The 11,665-nt window shown below is 59.0% G+C and overlaps 1 protein-coding gene across 2 annotated transcripts in view; it reads left to right on the top strand.

Moving 5' to 3' along the window:
* Window positions 1–11,665, top strand: part of NRXN2 (neurexin 2) — a 98,014-nt gene that overhangs the window by 65,629 nt on the left and 20,720 nt on the right. For both annotated transcript variants that reach the window (XM_024749166.1, XM_024749165.1), the window contains 2 exons: window positions 3,085–3,266; window positions 7,956–8,127. In XM_024749166.1, the coding sequence (XP_024604934.1) occupies window positions 3,085–3,266; window positions 7,956–8,127 (354 nt within the window). The remainder of the gene's footprint in view (window positions 1–3,084; window positions 3,267–7,955; window positions 8,128–11,665) is intronic.

The following is an 11,665-nucleotide window of genomic DNA, read 5'->3' on the forward strand; positions in this document are numbered from 1 at the left end:
CGGGAGGCGCCTACGCCTACGCAGCGCGGCGGGGAGGGACGGGGAGGGACCAGGCGGAGCCCCGCCCCTCCGCCCGCGTTCATCCCAGCCCGAGTCCTGTGCGCCCGAGGGCTGGAGCGGGGTGCCGGGGAGAGAAATGTCTCCCCAGGGTAATTACTGCCGCCCCAGTCCGATAAACCATTCATCCTTCACCTCTTCGGCCCAACAAGTGTCTCTCCACCCGATCCCCCCACCGTGTAATAAACGCCCTTAGGCTTTAACAGGCCAGCCCCCCCGTAAAAAACTGGCGGCAGTGGGAGAGCAGCTGTGTAATAAATCCCGGGGGAGGCCCGGCCGAGCAGGGCCCTGGCTGGGGACTGGAGGAGGCTGGGGCGGGGATGTGCGGCCCGTGCGCCATGGGCCTCGGGGGCGGGGACCCGTGCGCCTGTCCCGTCCTGCGCAGTGCCAGCCAGCCGCTGCCCTCGCCGCCTGCCAGGGCCCGTCATTGTGCGCTTACCGCCATGTTTCCCGGCTGTCTCCTGTCCGGGGTCTGCCTCTCCACACTGGGTCTTTGTGCGCAGCTGGCTGCGTCGCGGCCTGTTTGTGGGTGCGGGGTCTGCGGGGTTTGGAGCACCCGCCCCGCCTCTGATCCCTCCGGCCTCACTGCCCTATGGGGCATTGGGCGTGCTCGCTCCTCGCGCCCTCTCCGGGCTCAGCCTGATGTGCTGTCTGGGTTCCTGGGGTGGGAAAGTGAGGAGAAAGGGCCTCGTTTCCCCTAGACTTGGGAGATTTGGGAGGCTCCACGTAGATGGAGTTTCTTTCGCTGGTCTGAGGGATCAAGAAACCCAGTAAGCCCCTCCTGCGTCTGACTGGGAGGCCCTGGAGCCCAGGGGGTGAGAGGCAGCAGCCTCTTGTCTGGGAAGCAGGGAGGGGTGTATGTGGAGGAGGGTCAGCATCTTAGCTCCCCTGGCCCTCCTCATCCCCCAAATTTTGTACATGCAGCTTGTGAGTGAGTGGAGGGGGAAGGGAGGACCCTGGCTATTACGGTTACCATGGAAACAGCCGATTTTCCAGAGTGCTGCAGTGTTGGGAGTGGAGAGACCGTTGCTGACTGAGGCCTACCCTGCTCCTAGCCTTCGGGCCCTGCCCTGTCCAGGCAGTGACCTGCTGGAGGCGGGTGTGTGACTCACTGCCCTAGTCCAGCTCTCCACCCTGATCCTGGGACCCCATCCTGAGAGTTCAGATCTCACTGCTGAGCCTCCGGGGCCCTCAGGTAGGAAGCATACCTCAGTTTGGAGGGGCAGAGCCGAGCTCCCTCTATCTTCTGCGCGGGGACTTTCCCTGCAATGTGCTGTGGCAAGATGTCAGTTAATTGACATCAAGGTGGTTCTTTCCCACCTGCCTTGCCCCGCCGGGAGTCACCTCTCCCCTCTAGCCTTGCCTGGGGAGACGGAGGGCCCTGATGACAAGTGCTCTGGGTGACAGCTCCTGCCCCCCCAGCCCCAGCCCCCTGCTGGCCTCACTGCCTCTCTGGGACCCAGGCAACAGGCTTCCCTTCTCAGCTTCTCCTGGGCCGGCAGATGGTACCTCCCTCCAAGGCACTCAGGAGTCCCCTCTCCTTTGGGGGCCTAGGAGCTTCCTGGGATAGAGACCCCTGATCCCTGATTGCCCAAACTACAGTGGGGTTCCCAGTCCCTGAGGTGAGAGACCCCCAAGGTGCCTGAGAGGCCTGGCCTTAGTGTTACCAGCTTGGCTGCCATCTTGGCAGAGCGGTTTGGCTCCGGGGAAGTACCCCAGGCCTTCCCCGACCCGGACTTCCCATCCCACCCAGAGCTCTCCCACCCCCAAGGCCTTGCTTTTCTCCCAGCCTACTGCAGGCTTTTGCCCTCACGCCCCATCTGCCTCTCTCCTTCTCTCTGGATAAGTCCTCCCCTGAACCCCTCTACTCGCAAGAAGTGCTTTGAGAGGAGTTGTTAGTGGCTAATTATTTAATTAAGCATTTTATGAGTCTCATCTGCTCCATTTATGTTCTAAAGAATGCAAGATTGTTGTCTTTCCTTCTCTGAAGGCCCCAGAGTACTAGTCCTCTAGGCCTCCCAGACAAAGCTCCCTTCCCGGAAACTGGGCGACCGGCCCTGACCCCTGCCTCCACCCTGGCCATCAGTCTGCCCCCACCCCCAGGGAGCCCAGGCAGCCGCAGGAGGGAACAAGGCGACTAATAGGGTTTATTTTGGGGCTGAGATCGTTAGGGACCTCACACCCGCCCAGCTGCCTGGATGGCAAAGAGGAGACAGAGGGGGAGAGAGGGTGGGGTGGGAGAGGGTAGGGAGAGGGATCCCTTCATCATCTCTGGCTCCCACTCTCCCGCCTTCTCTCACCTACACCCCTCTCTGTCCCTCTCTGTCCATCTGTCTCTCTGCCTCCTTCCTCCTCTGGCTGTCAATCTCTACCCCCCCACCCCCTTGTCTGTCTCTTCTTTTCTGGGCAGGGCTCCAGGACCCCCCCTCCCCCCACCCCATTCTGCCACCCACCCTAGCTGGGAGTAGAAGCAGGGAGTCCGGGCAAAGTGGGACCAGGATTTGCAGGGGCTTGGGAGGGGGTGGGGAGCAGGTGCTGGAGCGGGGCCAGCCTGCAGGCTGTGAGTCAGAGCAAACAGCCCCTGCTCTTCCGCCCGCCATCGCAGAAGCACATACCTCGAACCTGCCACCTCTGCCAGCCCTGGGAGCAGCCGAGCGGCTCAGGCCTAGGCCCCTTGGGTCCTGCCTGTCCCTGGCGATCTTCCCTGTCCCCTTGCAGCCAGCCTCTCTCCGGGCTCGCTCTCTCTGTGTGTCACTCTCTCTATTACCTCTCTGTTTTGCTGTAATTAAAGCTAGAATTCTTGATGAGGCGGCTACATCTGTCTGTGCGCTTGCACGGGCTCCCACCCAGGCACCCGCCTGTCAACTGTTCCCTAGGAGGGCAGGGCCTGGTGGCCGCTGTGGGTATCACAGTTGAAGCCCCCGTACCCTAAACCTGGTGTCCCAGTGCTCTGGTCACAGCCCCAAGGACCTGCTAATCTCGCCCTCCTGACCTCTTATCTCTGTCTCCCTTTCCTTCTCTCTGCAGCCGGGACCACATACATCTTTGGGAAGGGGGGAGCGCTCATCACCTACACATGGCCTCCCAATGACCGGCCGAGCACGAGGATGGACCGCCTGGCCGTGGGCTTCAGCACGCACCAGCGGAGCGCCGTGCTGGTGCGGGTGGACAGTGCCTCCGGCCTCGGGGACTACCTGCAGCTGCACATCGTAAGGACGCGGGGCTGGCACCCCCGACCCCCCAGCCTTCTGCCCCGAATCCACTCAGTCCTCTCTTGCCATGGGACCAGCACCTCGCATCTTGCCCTCCCGTGGAGCCCTCAGAACCTCTGTTCCCTGAGTGCTGGGGTTTCCAGTCTGTGGTTCCGCACCTGAGACCCATTCTCCTCCTGGTTGTTCACTGAGGCCCTCAGAGCCACCTCCGCTCACCTGAAGCTCCCCAGCTCCCCACCCTGAGACCGTCTGTGTCTCTGACCTTCCGGAATGTAGTCAGGGGCTTCCTTGAGCCTTCCCGGCCGTTCTCCTGCAGCCTGTGGGAACATCCCCACCTTGTGACTGCCCTGGGCTGCTGCCTGCTCACTCCTGCACCACCTATGCCTCCCACTGTGTCCTGCACCTTTTCCTGTCCCCTCCTTCGGGCCTCCCTGCCCTTGATTACTGTTCCCATGACCTTTGCCCTCCCAGCCGCCCCCTTACCTGGCCTCCCTTACAGCCCTTCTGGCCATATCCCTGCTCATTCCTCCCTGACCTCGGCCCTACCCCACGTCTCTGCTCTGGCCTCCGGTCCCGCTCAGCTCTGCTTTTCTCTGCCCAGCTCCCCTCCTCGCCCTCTGCTGCTTCCCACTGCCTCCCTCTAGGCCCCCCGCCATGCCTGTGGCTCCTCTTCTCACAGTTTCCATCCTAACTCTGGTCTTCGGGCGGCCCCTTTTCTTCCGCCTCTCTGCTCTGGCCCCACACACTTCTCTGTGGCCTCAAGCCTTGCTCCATTTCATTTGTGCTCTTAGCCTCTCCCCTGCCCCCCCGCCCACTGTCTTAACCCTTGGGCCTCTGACCTCAGTCTCCATTTTCCACCTATGCAGCCGCTTACGGCCCCCTCCCTTCCCTGCCCGCATCCCACATAGTGACCCTGGCCAGGACCCCGAGCTGGGAGGGTCGAACAGGCTGACCAGGCTCTGTGTGCTGGAAGGGTCTGAGTGGGGGGCCCTGAGCTTTCAGGGGAGCGAGGGAGCCAGGGGAGAAAGCTCGTTTGGGCTCTGGCCCCTCCTTACACGACAGCTTTGCAGGGTCCCCAGCCTGCATACCCCTTCCCCGACACGAGGGAGGGAAGGAAGGAGGTCTGAGGAGAGATGGACCGTGGACAGAGCGGAGCTGGAGTAGAAGTGGCAGCTGATGGACACAGGGCCTGGGAGGCCGGGCAGGGAAACGAGGGGGAAAGGAAAGCAGAGTAAGGAGTAGCCTGGGGAGAAGGCCTGCAAGTTCCGTGCGTGTGAGCGTCTCCACTTGCGTGAGAGGCAGTGCGGACGGTGACTGTATGTGACAGTGTGGGCCCCGTGCATGTTGATTGTGTCAGGAGTGCTGGGGTGGCGGCGCCATGGGGGGCAGTCTCGTGGCCTCTGATCGGGTGTGTCGCTCTATATTTGTATTTCTTGGCAGTGTGGCGTTTGCTGCTGTTTCAGTCTCCTGACTCTGCGTGGCAGGTGTGACTGTGTTTCCGGGTCCCTCTCTGTGAGTGAGGGCTGCTGCTCTCTCATTACACAGTCCTGAGAGGTGGTGTGTGGCTTTGGAGCAGATGCCTGGGTTTGAGTCCGTGTCCTTGCTCTGCCCTAGTGCAGTCACCTTGTGTCTCCGAGCCTCAGTGTCCTCATCTGTGTAATGGCATGATAAGCGGACAGAGATGCTCGCAGGTTTAATAAACGAGATCATGTATATAAAGCACTGAGGACATTCACTGCCCAGCTGTAGGAAGCACTGTGTCCACTGATGTCCTGAGCATCTGTGAGCACCCACCTGGGTGAGTAGATCTGTGGGCATACTCTGTCTGCCTCATTTGACAACTTCTGTTTATACGCCTGAAGGTTTAGGGGACAGGGTTCCCCCAGTGCTGAGGAGAAGGGGCAGGGGGATCAGGGTGCAGGGAGAAGGAGTCTCCTTTGCCCTCCCAGCAGTTGCCCACAGCCCTCGCCTGGTGCCGGGTTATGGAGGAACGAGGGTTATGGAGGAACGAGGCCTGGTGCCTGGTGCTGTAGCCGGCGGGGCGGGGCAGGGCTACCCCTGGGATGAGGAGCCTGGCGAGGGTCGGGGGCCCTGGAGGAAGCATGGGAGCCATGAGAGAGGTCAGCTCTGAGGGGAGAGCTGGGCACCCGACGGGCTGAAGCCCCCTGGGGCGGCCCCCAAGCCCCCTTCTCCCCTGGTGATATATCAGCTCCCACCGCAGCGTCGTTAGCAGCTCTCAGAGAGTGGGGAGGCGGCAGCAAAATGAGAGAAAAGCAATTTGACGTTTCTAATAAAGCGTCGCTCCACTTTGCCAAATTAATTTTGACTCCCATAATTATTTGCTGTAGGAGCGGCCTCGTTCTCCCACCGCCGCCTAATGAGGTAATTGGGGAATTAGGAATTAATGACTTTAAAAGAAGTGACAACTGACTTCACGTGGGGAGCAGCTCTGGGAGCTGCCTCTCCCCTGGAGTGCACAGCTCTGGGCTCTGGGTTCGGCTGCCTCCTAGGAAACGCAGGTGTCCTGCCTTCCAGCCGCCCTGGACAGCCCTCTGCCATCCCGGCTCCCAGACCACTTTTGCTCCTTGACCGTTGTCACCACCCAGCTGAGCCTCGTGGGGAGAAACCCTCAGAGGCACCCAAGGGGCTGATGCTGTTCTATTACTGACAATAGTACTGAGGTCTGTTCCTCTCACGTGGGGAGCAGAGACCACCCCTTCTCCCTGGATGTCGTCAGTCTGTGGGTGGTGGATGAGTGCGGCTTGCTAGTACCCTTTGTTAGGCAAGCTCGGCCTCAGTTTCCCTGCTTTGCTGCATCTGAGGGACGCTGCACGTGTATGACTCTGTGTGTGTGTGTGTGTGAGAGTGTGTATGACTCGTGTGTGTGTGTGAGTGTGTGTGTATGACTCTGTGTGTGTGTGTGTGTGTGTGTGTGTGTGCGTGTGTCTTTCCCAGGTTCTAGGAGGGGGAGAACTGGACCCACAGTGGGGAAGGGATAGGGCGTGGGTCTTCAAGTGGGCCACGGCTGCACATCCTGCCCCCCCAGCTCTCTCTGCAAAACCCCAATCCCTGCCCCTTCTGTGAGTCACCCCATCCCCACACCCAGTGCCACCAAGCCTCTCAGCCCTGTTGGGTGCTGGAGGTGGCAACTAAATGCTTCCTCATGCCCAGGCAAGACTGCAACAGTCTTTCAGGAAGACTCCAGGAGTGTAGTGTCTTCTGTGATGATCTGGTCCCCGTGACTGTGTGAGCCTGTGCGAGTGTCTGTCCTGTGTGGGAGGAGGGGTGCAGGAACTCAGGAGGCCGAGTTCGGGGGTGCTGCTGGGTAGTACAGGGGAATGGAATAAGGGCTCAGGTTTAGGGCCGAGTGGGCCTTCCACTGGCTTCTTTAGACGTCTTTGGTCTTGAAGGAAGGTTGGCCTCAGTAGCCTCTCAGATCACCCCCACCTCCAGCACTCTGAGTCAGTGTCTCCCGAGACTGGCGGGCAAAGTGGGAGGGAGCGTTTGGCTTTGGAGTCAGGCCAACTGGGGTTCAAATCTGGGGGTCCTTTCTTATGAGTTGTGAGATTGGGGGAGGTTACTTAGCCTCCCTGAGCCTCAGTTTCCCCCTCAGTAGAATGGGATGCTGTCTATTCCTCAGAGGGTTGCTGTGGGGATGAAGACAGCATGTGTGTACAGTACCCACGGAGGACCTGGCACCATTTAGGGGTTCAGTGAGGCTCTCCCTCTCACTCTGGCACCATGGACAGAACTCTTCCTGGGCTGGATCCTGGGTGGCCTCTGAAGGGTTCCCTATGCAGGTCCTCTCCGGAGCCTGGGCCTGGGAGAGGTTGCTCAGACTGACTCTTTGCTCCCCTTCTCCAGGCCTCAGTCCCTGTCTTTCCTCTTCCTGTCCCTTCCCAGCTGCCGGCCCTATCCTCTACCATTACACCCCCAAGCTCACCTTCCCTTAATAAGCCCAACATGGTTTGTCTTCTTGTTCTCTTTCTATACCTGACTCCCTCCAAAACACTCAGTCCAGACCTTGCGCCTGTGCCCCCTTGACTGCAAAGGGGCTGCCCCTGCACTCAGGCCTGACCTCCATGGCTGACACCTGCCAATGCCCTGGTGCCAGAGCCCTCAGGGACTCGCCCAGTGCAGAACATGCAGGGGAGGCGAGGGTTGAACTTGGAGGTGTGAGGAGTGGGGAGGCCAGACCCTCCTCAGGCACAGGGCTGGCTTCTGTGGATTTCTCTGTTGGCTGTGCCTTGGTGAAGCCTCCACCTTCTGTGGTCCCACTGGTCCTGGGTTCCTCTTGGTCGTCCCTGTCTGGGGCCTGGAGGCTCAGTGCCTCTTGCATGGAGGAGGTGCCCTGTGAACATTTGTGAACATTTTGATTGAACCAAAAAGCAACAGGCAGGTGTGGTCAGTGGAAGTGCTCCAGGCCCATGCTGTGCACCCCACGGTGGCTTCCCCAACCTCTCTGAACCTCAGTTACTCCCTTGCTTGCATATGAGGCAGGGAGGGGACAAGCCTGCCCACCTCCTTGGGCAGGTGAAAAGGTCCAGTAAAGACGCGGCTGGGAGAGGTGTGTTGTAAAGCTGTTATATGCTGCAGAGCTGGACCGGTGGTGTTCACAGGTGGAGTTCTAGAAGGAGTGAACGGTCTCTCCCTCCGGATCCCTGACCTCTACCTCCCTGTCCCCAGGACCAGGGCACCGTGGGGGTGATCTTTAACGTGGGCACGGACGACATTACCATCGACGAGCCCAACGCCATCGTGAGCGACGGCAAATACCACGTGGTGCGCTTCACTCGAAGCGGCGGCAATGCCACCTTGCAGGTGGACAGCTGGCCGGTCAACGAGCGGTACCCGGCAGGTAGGCGGCGCGGGGCGCAGGGGAGGTGCGGGGCAGGGCGGGGCAGGGCGGGCGAGGCGGCCTCTGATAGGAGAGCTGCCTGCACCGGGGGCGGGGTTAAGTGGCGAGGCTTTCGGGTGCGGGAAAGGCGTGGCTTGTAGGGGCGGGACGATGGCGGGGCAGGGCTAAAGGGAAAAGTTGGGATTTGTAGGGTGGGGGCGAGACTGTGGGAGTGGGTCAGCTAGGAGGGAGGCGGCACAGCTGAACAGGGAAGGATGCAAGGTCAGGGTCCAGTTTGTGGATGGGGGAGGAGAGGAGGGAAGGAAGGTAGAAGTAGGGAGAGCCTGTCGTAATTGAGGGAAGGATGAGTTGAGAAAAGAGGGACAGGCGGAAATGGGGAGGCAGATGCAGAAACCAAAGAGAGAAGATCCAGAAGTAACCCAAAACGGATCTTGGCAAGGAGGCAGGACTGTTCCCAAGGATAGAACCAAGGCAAGAACCCAGGTCTTTACAAAGAGCAAGTCAAAAGTTCATATTAGGTGATCTCGATAAAGGAAGAGAAGTAACCATGGAGACCCAGAGAAAAGGAACCCCAGGGTCTCAAGAAGTAAGGGACATGGTGAAAAGGAGAGAACGACAAGTGACAACGAGAGCGAAAAATAGGTCAAGTGCCTTCAACAAACCTTCATTGACAACCTACTAGTATCAGGTCCTGTGCCGCGCCCTGAGGACACAGCATACAGCCCCTGCTTGCAGGGAGCTCACAGTCTTGGGGCTGGGGGAGCACGGGGGTGCAAAGAGACCCAGTTCAACAGTGTGACAGCTGTGGTGGCCGAGGACAAACCAAGGTCTGAGGAGCACAGGGGAGGGACAGAAATGAGGACCTGAAAGAAATGAGGAGGCAGAGACTCTGCAAGAATCTGAGGGAGGCAGAGAAAGAGCCTCAGAGTGAGAGGAAACCAGAGGAGGAGCAAGGGAGAGATATGGAAATAGTCACCCAGACAGAAGCGGAGACGGAGGTAGCTCCCAGAGGGATGCAGGGAGATATATGGAGCCGCTGTCGTGCAGACCCAGCCAGCGAGAGAGGAGGTGGCCAGAGCCTTGGGAGGGAGAGGAAGAGAGCCCCAGTGCGGGAGATGAAGAGGGAGGGGAAGTGGAGGTACTGCAGAAGAACCGCAGAAACACAGAGATGTGGAGATACAGGCTGAGCAACACTGCAGAGTCACACGCGCGGGTGCTGACTGAGAAGCAGCCCCTGAGAAGCAGAGAGAGCGTCTTCGGGCTCAGCCCCTCTCCTGGCAGAAGTGATGCCCAGAGAAGCTGCCCCATGCTGGCTGAGAGAGCCGTGGGCAGAAGGACAGTGAGAGGTTCAAGTGCACAAACCCTCATGGACCCACTTATATGCTAGGATGAAAATGCCAGTGTGGGCTCACAACTCACAGTCATGTAGGCTTGTACCCAGACACTTTCAGGCAGGCCCTGGAAATAAAGAGAACCACACGGCCCCCTAAGAAACTCAGAGGCTGACAAACACACAGGCCAGCCCCAGACACACAGACAACTGCAAATATTCATACGGTCAGACAGACACAAGGAAGAAAAAGTACTACTGTGGGATGCCAGCTTACACCAGGGCCTGGGCATGTGTAGGGCAACTCAGGCACATAAACGCTCCCATGCTGAGTCCCACAGATGCGCAGACACTGACAGGCCAGGCTCTGTGGGCATCAGACTTTGCTCTGTCTTAGACACACACACCAGGGCAACCTTTGTAGCAGTGAAGACACCAGCCTACACTGGACAAGGCTGGACTTGGGGAGCATGAAGGCTTTACCATGTCAAGCCAGAGCTCCTCCCCTTGGAGCCCAGTAGGCTGGATGCGAGGTTAGAGGAGTCACGCCTTCTCTCCTCTGCTCAGGTACCCCTGGCTGGGGTGCGGAAGGCCACTGGGTGCCCCCTTACCTGCCAAGCAGAGCACCGTGAGGGCCTGGTGGCTGCCTGTGTGCCCTGTGACAGCAGATCCCTTACGAAAGCCGAGAGTCACCCTGAGCAACAGCAGTGTGCATGGCCCAGACTCAGGGAGCTCAGAGACACAGCCCAGGGACTCCGAGTCAGCAGGACCAGGCTTTAAATCCTGGGTCTCCGACTGACAAGCTGTGTGACCTTGGACAAGTCATTTAGCTCCTCTGGATCTCAGTTTCTACCTGTGAAAGTTGGGGATAATATCTACCTCATAGCCGTACTGTGAGAGTTCCGTGAGATAACCTAAGGAGAGTGCTAGAATGGCGTGGCGTAGCAGAGGTGCTCAGAGGTGCTGTGTAAACGGAGCTTTTGTTAGAATTGTTATGTGTGCCGCTGAGACACACATACATTCTTCCCTCCTTCTCAGGACCCACACACAAATACATGCCACACACAGACACACAGACGCACCCACAACTATCCCAGTGCAGGTAGGTCCCTGAATGCCTCCTGCCCTCCTGCCTCTCTGCCTCTGTCTGTGTGTGCCCTCTCCCTCCCTTCCCCCATCTGACACTCTTCTGGCTACTATACTTCTCCTCCAGTGTCTTCTAGGGCCCCTCTCAGCCCCGTCCCCAGGGCTGTGCTACCTCTAACAGAACACAGGACACTGCTGGTCACTTGCCAGTCTCTCCTGCTTGGCTGGGGCTCCCGGTGGTCAAGGACTGGACGTTCATCTTTGCATCTCCAGTACCCAGCACCAGGAACAGAACAGGCACTCAAGAAATGTTTGTTGAGTGACTAAACAAATGGATGATCCATTTTTGTCTGAAACACAAGTGACCTGAATCTGTGGATTCAGAACCTGTGGAATCTGTGGGAAGGCAGGGTCTCATTGCCTTGTAAGCACCTAGGGAGGCCCCATCCATGCTCGTGTGAATACACCATGGACTCATTAACGGGATGTGTACACAGGCAGGCCCAGGCCCAGGTCTCATTGGGCAGGTAGTACAGCTGTGCAGTGGGAGATGAGAGGGAAAATGCCCCCGGCATGCATGTTACTGAACATCGTGTAAGTGGTTTCCGTGGGTAGAGTGGCCAGATTTCCAAAGGAAATCATTTCCATTTCCACGGCTGCAGTTTGGGATCACCCACAGCCTTGGGGAAGAGCTCACAGGACACACAGACACAGACAGACAGACACACGCACACACACACACACACATCCTCCTTCCTCCCTGTGAGTGGAGAGAAGAACAGGTGTGTATCCAGTTGGGCAGCCAGGGTTGAGAGGAGGGGCGGAGGTTAGGAATTGTGGGGGGAGGAACCTGAAGGAGGAAGGCTCAAGTGGGAGCTGGACTGGGCTCCCCAGGGCCGGAAGGAGAGGGGACCTGAGCGGACAGGAGTCTGAGGGTCTTGGAATGAAGCTGAGAGAGAGGGGAAGAGAGCAAGGTGCCACCAGGCAGAGGAGGGCTGGGGCGCCTGTAGGGTGGACCAGGGGTGGAAGAGGTGAGATGCAAAGGGTGGGCGAGGTGGCTGGGTGACATCCAGCTGCCACAAGCAGGCACCTGTGCCCAGGGTGAGAAGCCAGCAGTGCCTG

The sequence above is a fragment of the Neophocaena asiaeorientalis genome, unplaced genomic scaffold (assembly GCF_003031525.2).
Source record: "Neophocaena asiaeorientalis asiaeorientalis breed wild unplaced genomic scaffold, Neophocaena_asiaeorientalis_V1.1 scaffold43, whole genome shotgun sequence".
In the NCBI taxonomy this organism is placed as follows: domain Eukaryota; kingdom Metazoa; phylum Chordata; class Mammalia; order Artiodactyla; family Phocoenidae; genus Neophocaena; species Neophocaena asiaeorientalis.